This window comes from Podarcis filfolensis (assembly GCF_964270895.1).
Source record: "Podarcis filfolensis genome assembly, chromosome: 14".
Classification (NCBI taxonomy): Eukaryota; Metazoa; Chordata; class Lepidosauria; order Squamata; family Lacertidae; genus Podarcis; species Podarcis filfolensis.
In genome coordinates, this window is record NC_139616.1 from 18,597,826 (window position 1) to 18,615,155 (window position 17,330).

Consider the following 17,330-nt stretch of genomic DNA (forward strand, 5'->3'; position numbering starts at 1 on the left):
ACTGACAAAAGTTGGGAGCAGATGGGGGCCTTTAAAGCCCCTGTCTCCAGACTGCTTTCTCCAAGCTCCACCTGCCTTGCAGACAAGTTAAGAGACCTAAAAGGCCAACCTTCTTACCTGTCACCATTAGTTGATATATAGTTGCCCAGCTGCTCACAGAACTGATGGTTCCAGGATCTAATTCCTACAGCTCCCGATCCCCTTGAAATATCATCGCAAAGTCACTTCTTCACCTTACATTTAAAGCATTATTGTATAGTTATATCTCCCCCCCCAAAGCCCCCCCCCAACATCCTGGGAACTGTAGTTGGGTAAGTATAAAGAGTTGCTAGGAGACTTGTATTCCCCTCACAGGGCTGCAGTTCTAATAGTGATTGTTAGATTACTCTGGCGCCTCATGAATCACAAAGGGAAGTGTGTTCTAAACTATAGGGGAAACCATGGAAAATGCCCACTTCTAAAATTTAATTTCATTTATGAGTCACTTCCCATAAAATACCTTGAAGCAATTTCACAGTAAAACTTCTGAGTCAATATTTGATAACTATTTATCACATTTATGTAGATGCCAATCAATAAATGCTACATATATGGCTTACAAAGAAGACAGGATTGGAAAAACAATCTATAATAATTAAAATCAGCCATAACCAATGGAAGACATCAACCCTCTGTGGCCAGCAAAGAAAAAAGTAGCAGCAAACCTTCCTTGCAACAGAGATAGCATCTGGATTAAGCTACGCTAGGTTATAACACTAGACCTAATATGCAAACAATGCTAAGAACATTAGAAGAATCTGCTGGATTTGGCTAATGGCCCACCCAGTCCAGCATCTTGCTCCTACAGTGCCTGATCAGATACTCATAGGAAACCTAGAAGCTAGACATTAATGCAACAGCACTCTACCCATGCAAAATTCCCAGCAAATGACATTCAGAGGCTCAATGCCACTGATAGTGGAGGTAGATCATAGCCTTCATGGCTAGTAGCCATTGATAGTTTTATCCTCCATGAATTTGTCTGATCCTCTTTTAAAGCCATCCAAGTTGGTGGCCACCACTGCTTTCTGTAGGAGTTAATTCTGCAGTTTCATTATGTGCTACATGAAGGAAGATTTCCTTTAATCTGTGTTGTGCACGGAGGAGAAAAATGTTTCTCTATCCATTTCTCCTGTCATGTCACATCATACTTGCCTTTCCTCTCGGCTAAAAAGTCCCAAACTCTGCAACTTGTTTTTGTTTTGGGTGCCCTTTTCTGAACCTTTTCGAACTCTACAATATCCTTTTTGAGGTGAGGTGAAAACAACCCATATATGTTTGCAATGAGTGAAGCAAAGCCAGGTGGCCTTGTTTCAGTGGTCAGAAAAACGAACACAAAGCAAGCCCAAAGGTTTTGGTCCACCCCTAATAGTAGACAGCATGGGGGGATATTTGGGTGTGTGTTTGTCACAGAGTTGTGAAGAAAATACAAGAGGCACCTCTAAGTTTCTTAAGGCATGATAACAACATCATGAAGATATTAAATGACTGAAAGTAATCAAGGGCCCAAGATGAGAATGGATGTTTTGCCATCTGTGCACTGCACTATCATCTATCTGAATCATCCATCTAAATGTCTCTAGTCAGGTTGTCCCCCAAGGGAGGAAAATTAAAATGAAATTATGTGATTTTTGAATAGATGTGGGTTAGAATGATAAGACAGGGATTCTGGGGTTTGGGTTGTGTGGTTTTGGTTGTGTGTGGTTTTTTTTTAAGTCTGCTCTATTTTAAAAGAGAAAAGTTTCTCTATCAAATGCCGTTCCTCAGTATGACACTTCACACCTTGGCAAAGGAGACCAACTTGACATGGTTTTCTTTCAGAGTCTAACTCAATAGAGTCAGACTTCTGAAGAGACGTCAAGTAAGATGGATTCAATCTGCAATAGCTCTTGCTATGTCTTCAAATGCTTTCCGAGATTCCATTCAGACTGTTTTCACACATCATGCTTTTATGAGGTGGTGAGCAAAGGAAAGTGGCCTGTTCCTCTCACTCTTTGTCAGCATAGAATAATAACGAAGATAAAGAAAATGTCACTCTTATTATTTTATTCATTTAATAACTGCCTCACTTTTCAGTCCAAAGGGGATCTTTCAGGCAGGTCCTTACGCAGTGTGGCAAAATGCAATCAAATTATTTCAATCCAGGGGCCACACCTGCTGTCCAGGCCCATATCGCCCCCATTTTTTCTTTCAATGCCCAGGTCAGCAGCAGGCAATGGAAGCTCCTAAGTTTAAATCTTTGGTCTTCCTGGCTCTTTATTGTCCACACTGACTGGCAACAGCTCTCCAGGCTTCGTGAAAGGAGTTTTTCACAAGTCTACCTAGAAGCACCAAGGATGGCACTTTGAACCTTCTTCATGTAAAGCCTGAGCTCTGTCACTGAGAGCTATGGTCCAGATTGCAACTGATGGAGATGAAAAGATGTGATCTCAGGCACTCTTCACCTATCGATTAATGTCAGATGCTCAGTACCATTGCTTGCCAGCTATTCAATGGTAAAAGACTAAATATAATTACATGACCGCAATCACATACTGTTGGATATGAGTTATGATGGCGTATTAAAGTCAGCATCATCCAGTGTCAAATACAGGTATGAAATATCTGCTGAATATTTGACACTGAATTAGGGATTGGCAGATCAGACTAGATCCATATTAGTTTGACATGTGCTCAATTATAAGCTGGTTACATTGTGGCTTTTTTGCAAAAAGGAAAAGAAAAGAACACAAAAATGTGTTTAAATTGTATGTACTTCCTCAAAAAGTACGCTTTTTAAAGCACTCTGTGAGTATTCTCATAAAACAAACTATTTTTGTACGAATCTAATGCATTTCCCTTGAAAATATGTATTGTGAATGCTTTGTGATGTATTTCCCCCCTAAAATATGCATTTTTATATGCTTCTCCATGTAGTTCTCCTAAAATATTCATTTTGTGCACGTTTTCTTTGAAAATGCATCATAAAATTCAGTGGTGAATAAACTGATTAATAGCTGCATTCCAGTCTTTATATAAATGTGGGACCAAGGAATTAGGTCAACCTATTTTTAAAATGTAGACTTAGACTAAATCAATATCTCCCTTTCCCCCTACATTGAAATCCTCAATGAAGAATTCCTGAGAGCATATTCATCTTTAGCTGAAAGCTGTGTCTTCATGAGGAAACATACCAAACACAGGTGCAATATGCTTTCAACTAATTCTTAAATAAACCCAAAGCCACTCCAGTATTAATTCCATGTGTGCAATTGGCAAAAGTACATAATCATGGCAAACCATGAGTGTGGTTGAGGAGCCATTTTCAAGAAGAATACAGATTTGAGTCTCAGTCTCTCAATAAACTGTTTAAACCAAAGGGAATGAAAACAGGATTTTGGGGGGGAAATTGCAGTAGCGATGACACACACACACCAACACATCTATTTACAGAATAAAAGACAGCAAATTCAGCTCTTCCAAAGTAAATGGGTAGACTAGTTCAGGAGAGTTGTAATAAGGAACTATGATGTTGTCTACCCCTCATTGAGAATTGGTTTCAAATTCTGGGTTCATGGTTTTCCAATTCTGACTGAGCTAGAAATAAGTGGAAGCTATTACCTTCCTGCTCTCTCACAGATGGGTTTGTGAAAATTCCACTTCAATGAGATTTGAGCTTGGGTCAAACACACACACACACACAATTTCATAACTGGTGATCTTCTGGCATTGTTTCTGAATGGATCACAGTGCTCACACTTCCCACTATATCAGGAGTGGGGAACCATTTCAACCTTCTGGGCAACTTTGGGGGGGGGGTCACATGCCAGTTATCTGCGCATCATAGGAAGTTTCCATTTGATAGGTGGTAATCTGTATTTATGGGACGTGGGTGGCACTGTGGGTTAAACCACAGAACCTAGGACTTCCTGATCAGAAGGTCGGCAGTTCGAATCCCCGCAACAGCGTGATCTCCCGTTGCTCAGTCCCTGCTCCTGCCAACCTAGCAGTTCGAAAGCATGTCAGAGTGCAAGTAGATAAATAGGTACTGCTCTGGGGGGAAGGTAAATGGCGTTTCCGTGTGCTGCTCTGGTTCACCAGATATGGCTTAAGTCATGCTGGCCACATGACCCGGAAGCTGTACACCAGCTTCCTCGGCCACTAAAGCGAGATGAGCGCCGCAACCCCAGAGTCGGTCACGACTGGACATAATGGTCAGGGGTCCCTTTACCTTTACCTTTTAATCTGTATTTACTCAATTTCAACATGCTTAAAGCTTAGGAGGAAAGTGGCCTTTGTTAGCTTCCTCATTTTGTCTTTGTATCCTCCTCTTTCCCTCAGGCCCTGAAGGACCCAACTTTGGCTGCCCGAAAGGATTTCCAAAGGGAGGCAGAACTTCTCACCAACCTTCAGCATGACCACATTGTAAAGTTCTATGGTGTCTGTGGTGATGGAGACCCTCTCATAATGGTATTTGAGTACATGAAACACGGAGACCTGAATAAGTTTCTGAGGTAAATCCTGAACAAGCTTGGTTTACAATGATTTAAAGTCCTTAAAGAGAGACCTCAAGGAACCGTAAAGCCTTCTGAAGTGGGAATTGTGCCCCACCAAGGGGCTAATAATGACTTTTAAAGCCTTGGGCAACTTGGGGCCTAGATATCTGAAGGGGTATCTCTCCCTATACCAATCTGTCATTGAGCAAACATCAGCAGTTGATGTCCTCTTGGCAATCTAAGGGCAATCTGTTATGCATTGACCAGAGAAAGGGCCTATTTTGTGGTGACACTCCGACTATGAAATGCCCTCCTACTTGAAATATGATTGACACAATGTCAAGTTCCCAGTAACAATTGAAAACCCATCTTTTCCCCCATAGACCACCATGGGGAGGACAGTTGCCTTGGCCAGATTAGACTATCGCTGCAACTGACTTTGCTATTGTTTTATCCACTCCATTTATATTTTGTTTTGATGTGAACTATTGTGTCCTGGAGTACTGATAGCTCACCACAGGGAACACCTATACACAGAACCAAAGGTTCCTGGTCCTATCCCTGGCAGCTCCTAACAGGCACAGAGTTCGATCTATACCTTCTGCCTCTTATTGCCTCTTCCTTCTTAGCACTGCACCAATTTGCTGATTACTCCACAGCTCTGTGTAGGCCATTCCAAGACATGAGGAACTTTAGGATACACTGGACTCACATTATCTTTTACTTCATCTGTGGTTCTTTTGGCAAGCGTGGTTAGCCACTGCTGGGCTGAACCACCAGCAGCAGCACCTTTCCTGCTCACTGAAAATTTCAGCCAGTCTATCTTATAAGTATTTCATTTATCCTTGGATTCTGATCAATCAAAGCTACTAGTCATGATAGCTACGCTCTCACTGCACTGTTGAAGACAATGTCTGTTAAGGATCACAAGTTGTGAGTGCTACACTCAGGCTTTGCTCGTGGGCTTCCCATGGACATCTGACGGGCCACAGAATGCAGGACAAGATGGGCCATTTTGATTTGATACAGCTGGGCTCTTCCTTTGTTATTATGTACAATGCAAGGATCTGTGGGGTATAAGACTTCCAGTATTCGTGGAGTGCAGCATGCCCTTAAGTAAAGATCAGTTGTTAGTTCCTCGTATTTAGAAAATCAAAAGCTAGGTGTGTGTATGTTTTGTTTTCCCCCATTGTGTTTATTCAGTGGGAGCATAAATGTGTTAACAATGCAGACAATGACCCATGAGCAATAGAGTTGAGTCCTTGCGACATTTGCCAAGGCGAAGTGCTCCAGCTGTGGAATCTGACTCCTGACTGGGACAAATAAATCTCTTTCCTCGGCTGCCATTTATTTTAGCTGGCATCTAAAAGGACAAGACGTTTTGGGAAGCATCCAAAGAGATGTTTATTAGCAACACAGGCATTTTGAGGGACCCCATTCCCTTTCTGAAAGAAAACCAGAACCTTCAGGTTGTGGTAGCATTAGAGGTGATTTGAAGCCTCAGAGCTCTTAATGTTTTTCCTTCCCAGCCCTATAGGCCTGCCTTGGATTGGGGAGACTTTGAGAGATTAAATGCATTTTCCAAGTCACTCTGACAAGCTAGCAAAAATCCAAAAGCTTTGTTCCACTAGATTTAACAAAGGAATATTGGCAATTCCCCCCATGTTGCCAAGGTCAAAGAGACAGCGGCCTCTGAATCCACCTTGTGTTTTTCTAGTTCTCCTCAATGCCTTTCTCTCCGTGTAATTAAAACACCACGATTCCCTCAGCAAATCCCATCCTCTACTTGTCAACAGCAAACAGACACACATTTGAAGGCACAGGCTCACTGCATGCATTAGCATCTAAATGAAGCACCATGTTCATGAAAGACTCCATGTGCCTGTAATGGCTATTGTCTCCAATGGCTGCAGCTTAATACCAGTTGCTGGAAACCGCAGGAGGGGAGAGTGCTCTTGAGGTCAAATCCTGCTTGTGGGTTTCCCACAGGCTTCTGGTTGGTCACTGTGAGAACAGGATGCTAGGCTACAACGGCCATTGGCCTGATTCAGCAGACTCTTCTTATTTTCTTAACTAAGGAGCTTCTTTCCAGACCTCCTCCAGATCCTTGCTTCCAGAAAACAAAAAATGGAAAAGCGGTGACAGTACTCCATACTAGTTGTTATCATCACAAAAAGCCATAAAACAGGCACACATACTTAGAGAGAAAGATTTAGTGACACAGTACAGTGCAGAATATCCACTTAAAATTAATACAATTGCTACAACCTGATAAGTACTAAAGCATCACCCTGCTCCTGGCTGTACTGGAGCCAGCAAAAACCTGTACAGATGAAAAAGTATTGCAGTACATTTAGAGAATTCTTGGACATTGGCCAGGCTGTGGACGACAATCATTATGCACCTATTGTTTGAACTATTGGTACTGAAGGTGATCTCATAAAGTTATTACACACATACACAGAGAGTAGTGGGAAGAAAGGGTTTTTTTGGGAGGGGGGATATTGAAGTTTTCACAGTACAATAAAATAAACAATTCTGCATGAAATAGACAAAAGAAACTAAAGAAAAAAGGAACAGGGGAAAAAAACCAGAAAAGGAAAAAAGGAACAGTGTTTTGCAAACTTGGTTATCTATCTGTTCCTTGACTACAACTCCCATCATTCCTAGATAGCAGGACCAGTGGTCAGGGATGATGGGAATTGTAGTCCAAAAACAGCTGGAGACTCAAGATTGGAAAACACTGGTTTAGTTGGTGTTTTTAGCAACCAATCCCTCTTCCCAGAGAATTCTGGGAACTGTAGTTCTGTGAGGGGAATATCAACTCCTAGCATCCTTTACAGCTCGCAGAGTTATTTAGGGTGAGTCATGAGAGCTTAAAGAGGTATCATAGTACTATAGTACTATAAATGTATGGTGTTAATGTGGTCCAGGTCAGCTCATACCATAATCCACAAGGATCAAATTCCCCAAGCATCCCTGTGTCAGCCCTAGACCTGTCCTCAGCACTTGGCTTTTCCACTATAGGCGACTCCTAACAATGCAAGCCACTTGACCTGTCACATCCCCATTTGTGAAGCCCTGTCATCTCCCTCTCTCTCTCTCGACAATGCATTTTGGAAAGCATCTGAAGGAGAGCCGTGAAAAGCTTCAACAGCTGAACCAGAAATATTTTGGCAGAAATCTGTCGCTGCCATGTCATATCTGTCTTCCTTACCCCCTCCCCTCTGCATATGCCTCAAGCTTATCAGAGAGAGAAATTCCAGGATGCAAGCAAGTCAGAACTTGTTGCTCTCAGAGTTTAGCTCCATGTCAAGATGGAGGGATCCATCTGCACAGGCATTTTTCAATTTGTTCACTCTCTGCAGGGCTGCTGCTGCTGCTGTTGTTGAAGAGGGTGAAATGCCAGGATTAATTTCAAACGAAGCCAGAAGAGAGAACCACAAAGGAAATGTTGCTGTTGTATCTAATAAAAGAGACAGGAGGCCACAGCAACATTGTACTTCCTTCGTCACATATTAGGCATTTTCACCGTTCTGCTTCCATGCTGGCAATGAACTGGGGTAGATGGTGAAAACTGACCGAGGGCTCATGCATACTATTGTTTAATGTGGATAGTAAGTTTCTCGAACCTCTATTAATTCTCCATTCTCCATATCACAATATGTTTAGCCTGGAGAAGAGAAGACCAAGAGGTGATATGAGTGGATATACAGTAGTACCTCTGGTTACGTACTTAATTCGTTCCGGAGGTCCATTCTTAAGCTGAAACTGTTCTTAACCTGAAGCACCACTTTAGCTAATGGGGCCTCCCACTGCTGCCACAGCCCAATTGCTGTTTTCATCCTGAAGCAAAGTTCTTAACCCGAGGTACTATTTCTGGGTTAGCGGAGTCTGTAACCTGAAGCGTATGTAACCTGTAGGTACCACTGTATAGCCTTCTTCAAATGCTGCCACATGGAAGATGGAGCAAGCTTGTTTTCTGCTGCTCCGGCAGGTAGAGCCCAAACCAAGGGATTCAACTTGCAAAAAAAGGAGAGACTCCACCTAAACATTACCCTCTCTTGCCTTCCACAGGGCACACGGCCCGGATGCAATGATCCTTGTGGATGGGCAGCCTCGGCATGCGAAAGGGGAGCTGGGCCTTTCTCAAATGCTTCACATTGCCAGCCAGATCGCTTCAGGGATGGTTTACCTCGCCTCCCAGCACTTTGTACACAGAGACCTGGCCACGAGGAACTGCTTGGTTGGAGCTAACCTGCTGGTGAAGATTGGAGACTTTGGGATGTCCAGAGACGTCTACAGCACCGATTACTACAGGGTAAGATGGCTCTGGTAATGGAGCCCGGAGGGGGTGGTACAAAAGCTGGGAAATGACATTGCAGAAGGTTTCCACATCTACCCCATCTTTCCCCACCCAAGCTTGGTACAATATGGAGGGCAGCTCTATCGCTAGTTATTAGTGATGGCAGCTGAACTAAGTTTCCATTCTCAGATGCAGCATGCCTCAGTATCCCATAGGCTTGAATCTAATAACAGGGAAGGACATTATTATTATTATTATTATTATTATTATTATTACTGCTACTACCCACCCTTTACCAGCAAGTGCCATAGCCAGGTTACAACAAATTAAAATTAGAAACAGTTAAAGCAGATAACAATCAGCGGAATAGGGTGTGCCCTGAAAACAGGCATGTCAAGTGTATGGTGAAAAAGTTAGATGCACCTCTGTGGGGAGGGCATCCCACAATTCTGGGGCTGCCACAGAGAATAAGGAAAGTGGCACAAAAATGCACTGGCATTTGTGGGGGCAACAATTGCTTTGATGCAACACTGTGGCACCTCCCTTGCAAACAGATCAGAATGAATACTCAATAAACAACTGGATGTTTCACCAGTGGCATAGCGTGGGGGGTGCAGGGGGGGCCGGCCGCACCGGGCGCAACATCTGGGGTTAGGGCAAATCCATGGGTTAGGGGGCGCAAATCCACGGGTTAGGGGGCGCAAATCCACAGGTTAGGGGGGCGCAAATTACTTGCCTTGCCCCGGGTGCTGACAACCCACGCTACGCCACTGTGTTTCACCACCCTCAAACTTTGGGCAAACAGATAAGGGTGATTGCTCAGTAAGCAGGATGTCTGTAAGCATTCCCAGTCTTTCAGCTGAGCCTTAACAAATAGCAAAACTCCAACTGGCAGATTGAAGTAAAGAGGTCCAGGTAAGGTATGACCCTTTGATTCCACTGTATGTACAGAATGGGCCTCAGTGGTCCATGATGACATAAGCAGTGGGCAGAGAGGGGTAACTCAAGGACCCTGGAAACCAGTGTGGTCAGCTGAGGCACACTCAGTTGGGGTGGGATATTGTGGCTAAGTAAATTAGTAATTTTGGAATGAGCAGAACCAACAGAGTACAGCTATATTCTGAAGAAAGGCAGAATTGTGGATTGATCGATCGTTTTCATTAAAAAATGGAAATTACTGCACAGATGTTAATGATTAGAACGTTCCATTCAGCAGTCCAAGTGGAATTTATAGATCAGTCTTAGGGATCCTATGTGTCCCCCCAGATGTTGTTGGACTCCCAGTTGCCACCAGGCCCAGCCAGCATAGCCAATGGTGAGGGGTGGTAGGAGTCGTATTCTGTTAACATTTGGAAAGACACAGATTTCCTACCTTTGTTCTATAGGATCTCATGCTCATGATTGCTTTTTCAAGTGAAACAACTCCTGCATTTTCATTTTCATGCACTGAATAATCCGCACCTGTGCTTAGGCCACTCACCTACCTGTGAACCACAAAGCACTTTCTAGGTAGATCATTTGTTTATTACTACATTTCTATCTCATATTTCTTCCAAGGAGCTCAAGGTGGCACTCACACACTCTTCCCCTTCTCTTCCCCATTTTATCCTCACAACAACCCTGTGAGGTAGGTTAGGCTGAGAGGCTCTGACTAGTCCAAGGTCACCCAATAAGCTTCATGGCTGAGTAGGGATTTGAACCCTGGTTTCCCAGGTCCCAGTCCAGCACTCTAATGCAGAGGCAAATGACCAGTCACCCTCCAGATGTTGTTAGACTCCAGGTCCCATCAGCCCCAGCCAGCATGGCCAATGGTCAGGGATGATAAGAGTGATGGTCATAGAATCATAGAATTGTAGAATGCAAAGGGACCATGACAATCAAGCAGCTGTCCCATGCAGGGATCGAACCTGCAACCTTGGCATTATCAGCACCACGCTCTAACCGGCCGAGCTATCTAGCTGCTACCACATTTTGAGAGCTACATGTTTCCCATCTCTACTCTAGCCATTACACCATACTGTTTGCAGTTCAGAAGTCTAGCAAGGAGCTGGGCTTAATTTCTCATTTTTAAAATAAAATAAAATGGGAAAGTGCTTTTGAATGTACATGAAGATCTATTCTTAACGTACAAGAGTCATCCCTTGTCCAAAAATCATAGTGCTAGAAACAGCAGTCATTCCCTAGAAAATACATAGAATTGTAATCTTTCCCCCCTTTCTAGCCATTTCTTATGCATTTACAATGCCTTCATTAATCCACATGTTGCCCTTCTGACATGTTTATCCTTTATTCCGCCGCATGTGTTCGACATCCCTCCCTCTTTTCTCTTTCTCTTTTTCTCCCTTCCCTAGAAACAGGCATCGCTACAGCGGAACAAGTTGTACATTCCATTCTCTTTCTTTTCTCTGTGTCTTTCATTAACGAAAAGACATTGATAAATTAAAGAGAATCCAGTGGAGGGCAACAAAGATGATTAAAGGATTGGAGGCCATGACCTGCAGAGGGAGATTAAGGAAACGTAATACGCGGGGCTTACAGAAAAGGCAACTGGAAGAGAGACTGATAACTGTGCATAAAATATGGGAGAGGAAATAATAGGCAATTTAGGACCGACCTCGGTACACTTCATTCAGCACCGAACACAATTCAGACAAGGGAATAATTTGTTGGAGGTAGATGGTTGGACACCATCTTTCGGGAAGGTTCAGAAGGATGTGAGATAAGCTCCCGTGGCTTGGGATCGGGGGCAAGAGGAGGAAGGTCTCTTATGGCAAACACGTTATCTGACAGGCACGGTCTGCAATATCTGATCCCTGTCTGCAAATCTCTTCAAATGTATGCTGAGTGGTGCCGGGGAAAGGGAAAAAGAAAATTCCGGCCATGAGGAGGAAGTCCGGTTAATCATGAACAGGAAGTGGTTACTATGGGCAGAATGAAAACCCAAGAACCAGGAACAGGATGTGTAATGGCTTTAGGGGTTGCTTGTGCGTAAGTTACCGCCGCTCTGGGCTAGGTTGCCTGGTTAAACAATTTCTCTCTGGACAGCCATCCACTCCGTGGCTGTTCAGTCGCTAGCAGAATCCGTCAGTGGGCGTTTCTTGAACCTCTTCCAGCAAAGAAGTTCTTTGACGCCAAGTCGCCGCCTACTTTCCCTGCGCGGAAGTCTTCTGCGCAGGGTGGGTGTGGGCAGCAGCGGACCTGTGCTCTCCTCGCTGGTCTCCTGCGAAGAGTCCTGGAGCCTCCTCTCTGCTTCCCCCATCGGCCCCCCTCTATCCCTGGTGTTGCACTGATTTTCTTCCCCAGCCTCTCTCCCTGCTTGGCCCCTTTCCAGCATCGCTGTGGAGCCTCGCCTCCTCCTCTAGTTCCGATGGCAGTTCCCTGACAGGATGGTCCAGTGCACTGGCCCTAAGTATTTGGACTTATTTGATTTTCAGTTATTTCTCACCCTTTTATTTTGTGGGGGGGGGGGGAGCGCTGAGGCAAACTATAGGATGTCACCCACACATAAAGCACGTTAATGGTAATCTAACCTGGATGCTGCCACAGGATGCACAACTGTGGGCAAGGAAGATCAGTGTGGGTTGCACCCAAATTGGGCATTAAGAAGTACAGTATGTGAGACCACCATCCATCCACATCACTTTCTGGGATCTCCCCAGCAATATCTAGGAAATCTTTATCTAAGGAACCCACAGCAATGTACATAGAGTTCATAGAACCATAGAGTTGGAAAGGACCCCAGGGTCCCCATCTAGTCCACCTCCTGCAGTGTAAGAATCTCAGCTAAAACATCCATGACAGATGCCCATACAACCTCTGCTTAAAGTCCTTCAAGGAAGGAGAGTCCCCAACCTCCTGAGGGAGACTGTTCCACTGTTGAACAGCTCTTCCTCTCAGAAAGTTTTTCCTGATATTTAGTCAGCATCTCCTTTCTTCTTGCCTTGTTTTAGCCATGCTAAGGGATTGCTGCTTAAGGTCATCCAAAGAGCAACATGGCTAAGTGAGACTCTGAACTTAGTTCTCTTTGGTCCCACTGCAGCACTTTATTATTATTATTATTATTATTATTATTATTATTATTATTATTATTATTACAAAAAGTAGCTTGCAGTGACTTACAAAAAAAATAGTACATGCATTGAAACCAACATAAAACTAAACCAGAATAAATGCTAAAAATACATTCATATTGATAAGAAGGCAGGCCTAAAGCATCCCACCCACTGAAAGAAGCCACAGATCAAAGATCACAGATCAAAGGTCAAAGGCCCGGCGGAAAGGAAATGGGAAAGAGAATGTTGCATGCTACCTTAATCTCTGAACGGTGCAAGATTCCAGGGGTTCCAGGAACTTACCCAGGGTTAGGTTTCATTGGAATGAGGGAACAGCAGAGACTGTGGTGTCTTTAAGGTATATGGTATATTGATGATGATGATGATGATGAAGAAGAAGAAGATCATGAACATTATTATTATTATTATTATTATTATTATTATTATTATTATTAGATGATAATAATACCCCACCCATCTGACTAGGTTTCCCCAGCCACTCTGGATGGCTCCCAACAGAACATTAGTAATAATGTTCTGGATGGCTCCCAACAGAACATTAGTAATAATAATAATAATAATAAAGCTATAAAATATGAAACATTAAAAACTTCCCTAAGCAGGGCTGCCTTCAGATGTCTTCTAAGAGTCAGATGGTTGTTTATTTCCTTGACATCTGATGGGAGGGCGTTCCACAGGGTGGGTGCCACTACCGAGAAGGCCCTCTGCCTGGATCCCTGTAGCTTCACTTCTCGCATCGAGGGAACTGCCAGAAGGCCCTCGGAGCTGAATTATTGACACATATCTGCAACCTGAGCCTACAATGCAGGGGCTCACAGCATTAACATGCCAAGAAGGTCTGGCTTCTCCCATGGCCACAGCCTTGGATCCCAGCAGAGATCAGGCATAGCTCTCTGTCTCAGCTGTCCAGCCTGCTTCCAGCTTCCAGCTGACACCCACAGCTCTGGCTTTGTCATTCTAACTAGGAGAGAAACCATCCCATTTATCCTCTGGCACAGAAACACTTTCTTTGATACCCTAACAACCCATACTTAGGGGGCCATTACCAAGAAACTTGTCTGGCTATTACAGCAATTGGATCATGGTTGGATTCAGGAATTAGAAGGGACTCTGGGACTCAGACATACAGCCTCCCCCCCCCAAAGAAACCCACCCCACAACAATAGGTAATGAACGATGATGCCAGGTGTGCCTCCCTGGAGATAGCATTCCATAAGTGGGGAGCCACTACTGAGAAGCCTTGTTTATTGCGTTGTTGTTCTTTGCACCTCCCTCAGAGTGGGCACACAGAGAAGGACCTCAGATTATTAACACATGGTATCAGTGGGTTAAAAAGTAGAGACATCACCTTGCCAACAAAGGTCCGTATATTAAAAGCTATGGTTTTCCCAGTAGTGATGTATGGAAGTGAGAGCTGGACCATCAAGAAGGCTGATTGTCGAAGAATTGATGCTTTTGAATTATGGTGCTGGAGGAGACTCTTGAGAGTCCCATGGACTGCAAGAAGATCAAACCTATCCATTCTTAAGGAAATCAGCCCTGAGTGCTCACTGGAAGGACAGGTCGTGAAGCTGAGGCTCCAATACTTTGGCCACCTCATGAGAAGAGAAGACTCCCTGGAAAAGACCCTGATGTTGGGAAAGATGGAGGGCACAAGGAGAAGGGGACGACAGAGGACGAGATGGTTGGATAGTGTCTTCGAAGCTACAAACATGAGTCTGACTAAACTGCGGGAGGCAGTGGAAGACAGAAGTGCCTGGCGTGCTCTGGTCCATGGGGTCACGAAGAGTCGGACACGACTAAACGACTAAACAACAACACAACAACATCAGTGGGTTCATGTGGGGAGAGGCAGAAAGCCAGTGCAATCATTGGTGTAGCCACTATGTGACTCTAGCCACTAGGCAAGACTTCTCCAATTTGGTACCCTCCAGATGTTTTGGACCGTAGCCCCAATCATTCCTGACCATTGGCCATGCTGGCTGGGACTGATGGGAGTTATAAACATTTGTAGGGCACTAGTACTGGGAAGGCTGCTCTCTATGATGCCATGCTGGTGTGAGAGTGTGCCTGATGAGCTTGACCTTTTCGCACATTCTTTGGCTGTGACCTTAGATAAGGCACGCTCAGTTTTCAGCCCATGAAATCCAACCCACCAGCCATGTAGTGCAGATCATCAGTGCATTGATAATCCTCTGCTTCCGTAGGACTGCATGGGGTTGTCATTCACATGACTTGCTATAATAACTGGATGGCCATCTAAGGCTCAGGTCACAACTGATTTTATTTACTTATTTAAAATAAGCAAATGTTTCTTAATTTCCCTTTGATCAATTTTTTTCCAGGATCGTGTACTAAACTAATTCATAACAACACATCAATACGATTTAGAAACTCAACAAAAAGATAGAACATAGCAAAATGCAAGAAAGGCAAAAGCAAATAAAAACATGAAAAACTAAAATGCAGAATAGAGCAAACTAAATCCCCCACAATCCAAAAAAAATGCTAAAATGCCTGGGCAAATGGGAAGGTCATCACCGGGTGCCAAAAATGCTTGTAATGTTGGTATCAGACACACCTCCTTGGGGAGGGCATTCCATGATCATTGCAGAAAAGCTCCTTATCTAGGATTGAATTAAGCAACATACCCTTCGGTGATAAGCAGAAGGGTCTCTCCGCAATTGAGAATAACCTTTTAATGGATTCAGATTTGCGGTTCCCAGGGCAGGAACCCAAAGCAAACTTGAGTTCCAGGTGATTTCACTGAAATGTTCCTGTGAGCGTCCATGCTGAGTTTCCCCTGGAGAATGCAGCAATTTATCATTTTCTCGGGTATAGGCTGTGGAGAATTCCATCTGAAGGTTGACATTGACATGACAGGTCTAAAGCTCACTGCAGGCTGCCAAGTTAGTTAAAACCCACCAGACCTCTCTGCATGGCTCTGGCTAGGTATGTTTGTCGGTATGTGTGTGCCTGTAATTGCACACATTTTGCATTTTTACTAAGCACAAGTGATGGGATGCATGAATACATTCTGGGCTCAGGCTTGACGCCTGGCTCTTTGCTTTCAGTGCTTGGATGTTGGTGGTGTTGTTGCTGTTTTTTTAAAAAATCTTTTAAAACAAAGGGAGAGAAGCACCATCTGGCTCTCGCCTAAGTGGGATGCGAAGCGCTTTGCAAAGGTGAACTGCTTAATTTCCCGCAACACGTCTGTGTACAACAAACAGACATTTATGTAACAAAAGCAGCAGCAACATCAGCCTTCTTCTCCCCATAAGTCTCTCTGTGTTCTGCCTGAAGACAGATGCATCCTTTTCCTATTCAGATCACCTTGGAATGAGTTCAGCTGTTTATCCAGCTTTGACAAGGCAAGAGGGTTTTGTTTTATGGTTTGGAAAATCATTTTTTAAAAAAAGAAAAACACACACACACACACAGATTGGAGATAACATTTCGAGCAGTGGAAAACGTCAAAAGGAAACTATCATCCTGGCAACCGTCATATTTCAAAGTCACAGGCATGGGTGGATTGGATTCTTGATATGCCTTCCTTAGAGGAAGAGGTGCGTGAAACCAGCCCCTTTATTTTTACACAGATGTGCACCTTCTCTCCCTTTAGGAGAGTGCGTGATTAAGACATTTATCTGCAAATACTGATATGAAGTTTTTTCAGTGCAGTTCTTAATCACTGTGTTTCACTACAGGGTGCATTGCTTTCAGTGAGCTTGATTGTCTATCTCCTTAAAAATTCAGCTTGCACCTCCCCCCCCCCATTGGCAATAACCAGAAACCCTCCTGTCTGCTCAGGATACTTATCTGCTATAGAGAATTTTCAGCTTTTGCCATCAGAAGCTAAAAAGCTCAGGAGTTTGTGGCATTCCTTAATGAGGGTTTTTCTTCCAAAACCATGAGATTGCTGCTAAATCCAAGGCAGCTGAAAACATCTGCCCCCAATCCAGATCCAGTTCACGGATGGCATTCTCCTCTTCATAAGAGCTGCCCTGGTAAATATCTCTGGGTGTATCTAGATTTGTTCCCTCTGTGGAAATGAATGGACATTTTGTGCACATATAAGAACATTTTTCATAAAGAGTATACAAAGATTATGCTCTTATTATTAAGAGCTATTTCCCTATTTGCATCTGATGAATGTTGGAGGGTATGGCCAACACCCTATAAGTTTAAGCAGTTCAGATGTGACCCTCACATGGAATGAGATGGAGTGACCCCCAAAGGCTGCAGCTTTGGGGACATTTTAGTTTAGAAAACAGGCGAGTAAGACATGAAAAGGGGACTGAACAAATTCATGGAGGAGAAGGCTGCCAATGGCTATCAGCCATGATGGCTATGTTCTACCACCACTTTTGGAGGCAGCAATGATTCTGAATAGCAGTTGCTGGAAGCCACATGGGAAGAGAGTGAGGGTGTCACACA

The 17,330-nt window shown here is 43.9% G+C and overlaps 1 protein-coding gene across 3 annotated transcripts in view; it reads left to right on the plus strand.

The window, feature by feature from the left end:
• Positions 1-17,330, plus strand: part of NTRK3 (neurotrophic receptor tyrosine kinase 3) — a 421,592-nt gene that overhangs the window by 356,390 nt on the left and 47,872 nt on the right. For all 3 annotated transcript variants that reach the window (XM_083586417.1, XM_083586416.1, XM_083586418.1), the window contains 2 exons: positions 4,360-4,532; positions 8,592-8,835. In XM_083586417.1, the coding sequence (XP_083442543.1) occupies positions 4,360-4,532; positions 8,592-8,835 (417 nt within the window). The remainder of the gene's footprint in view (positions 1-4,359; positions 4,533-8,591; positions 8,836-17,330) is intronic.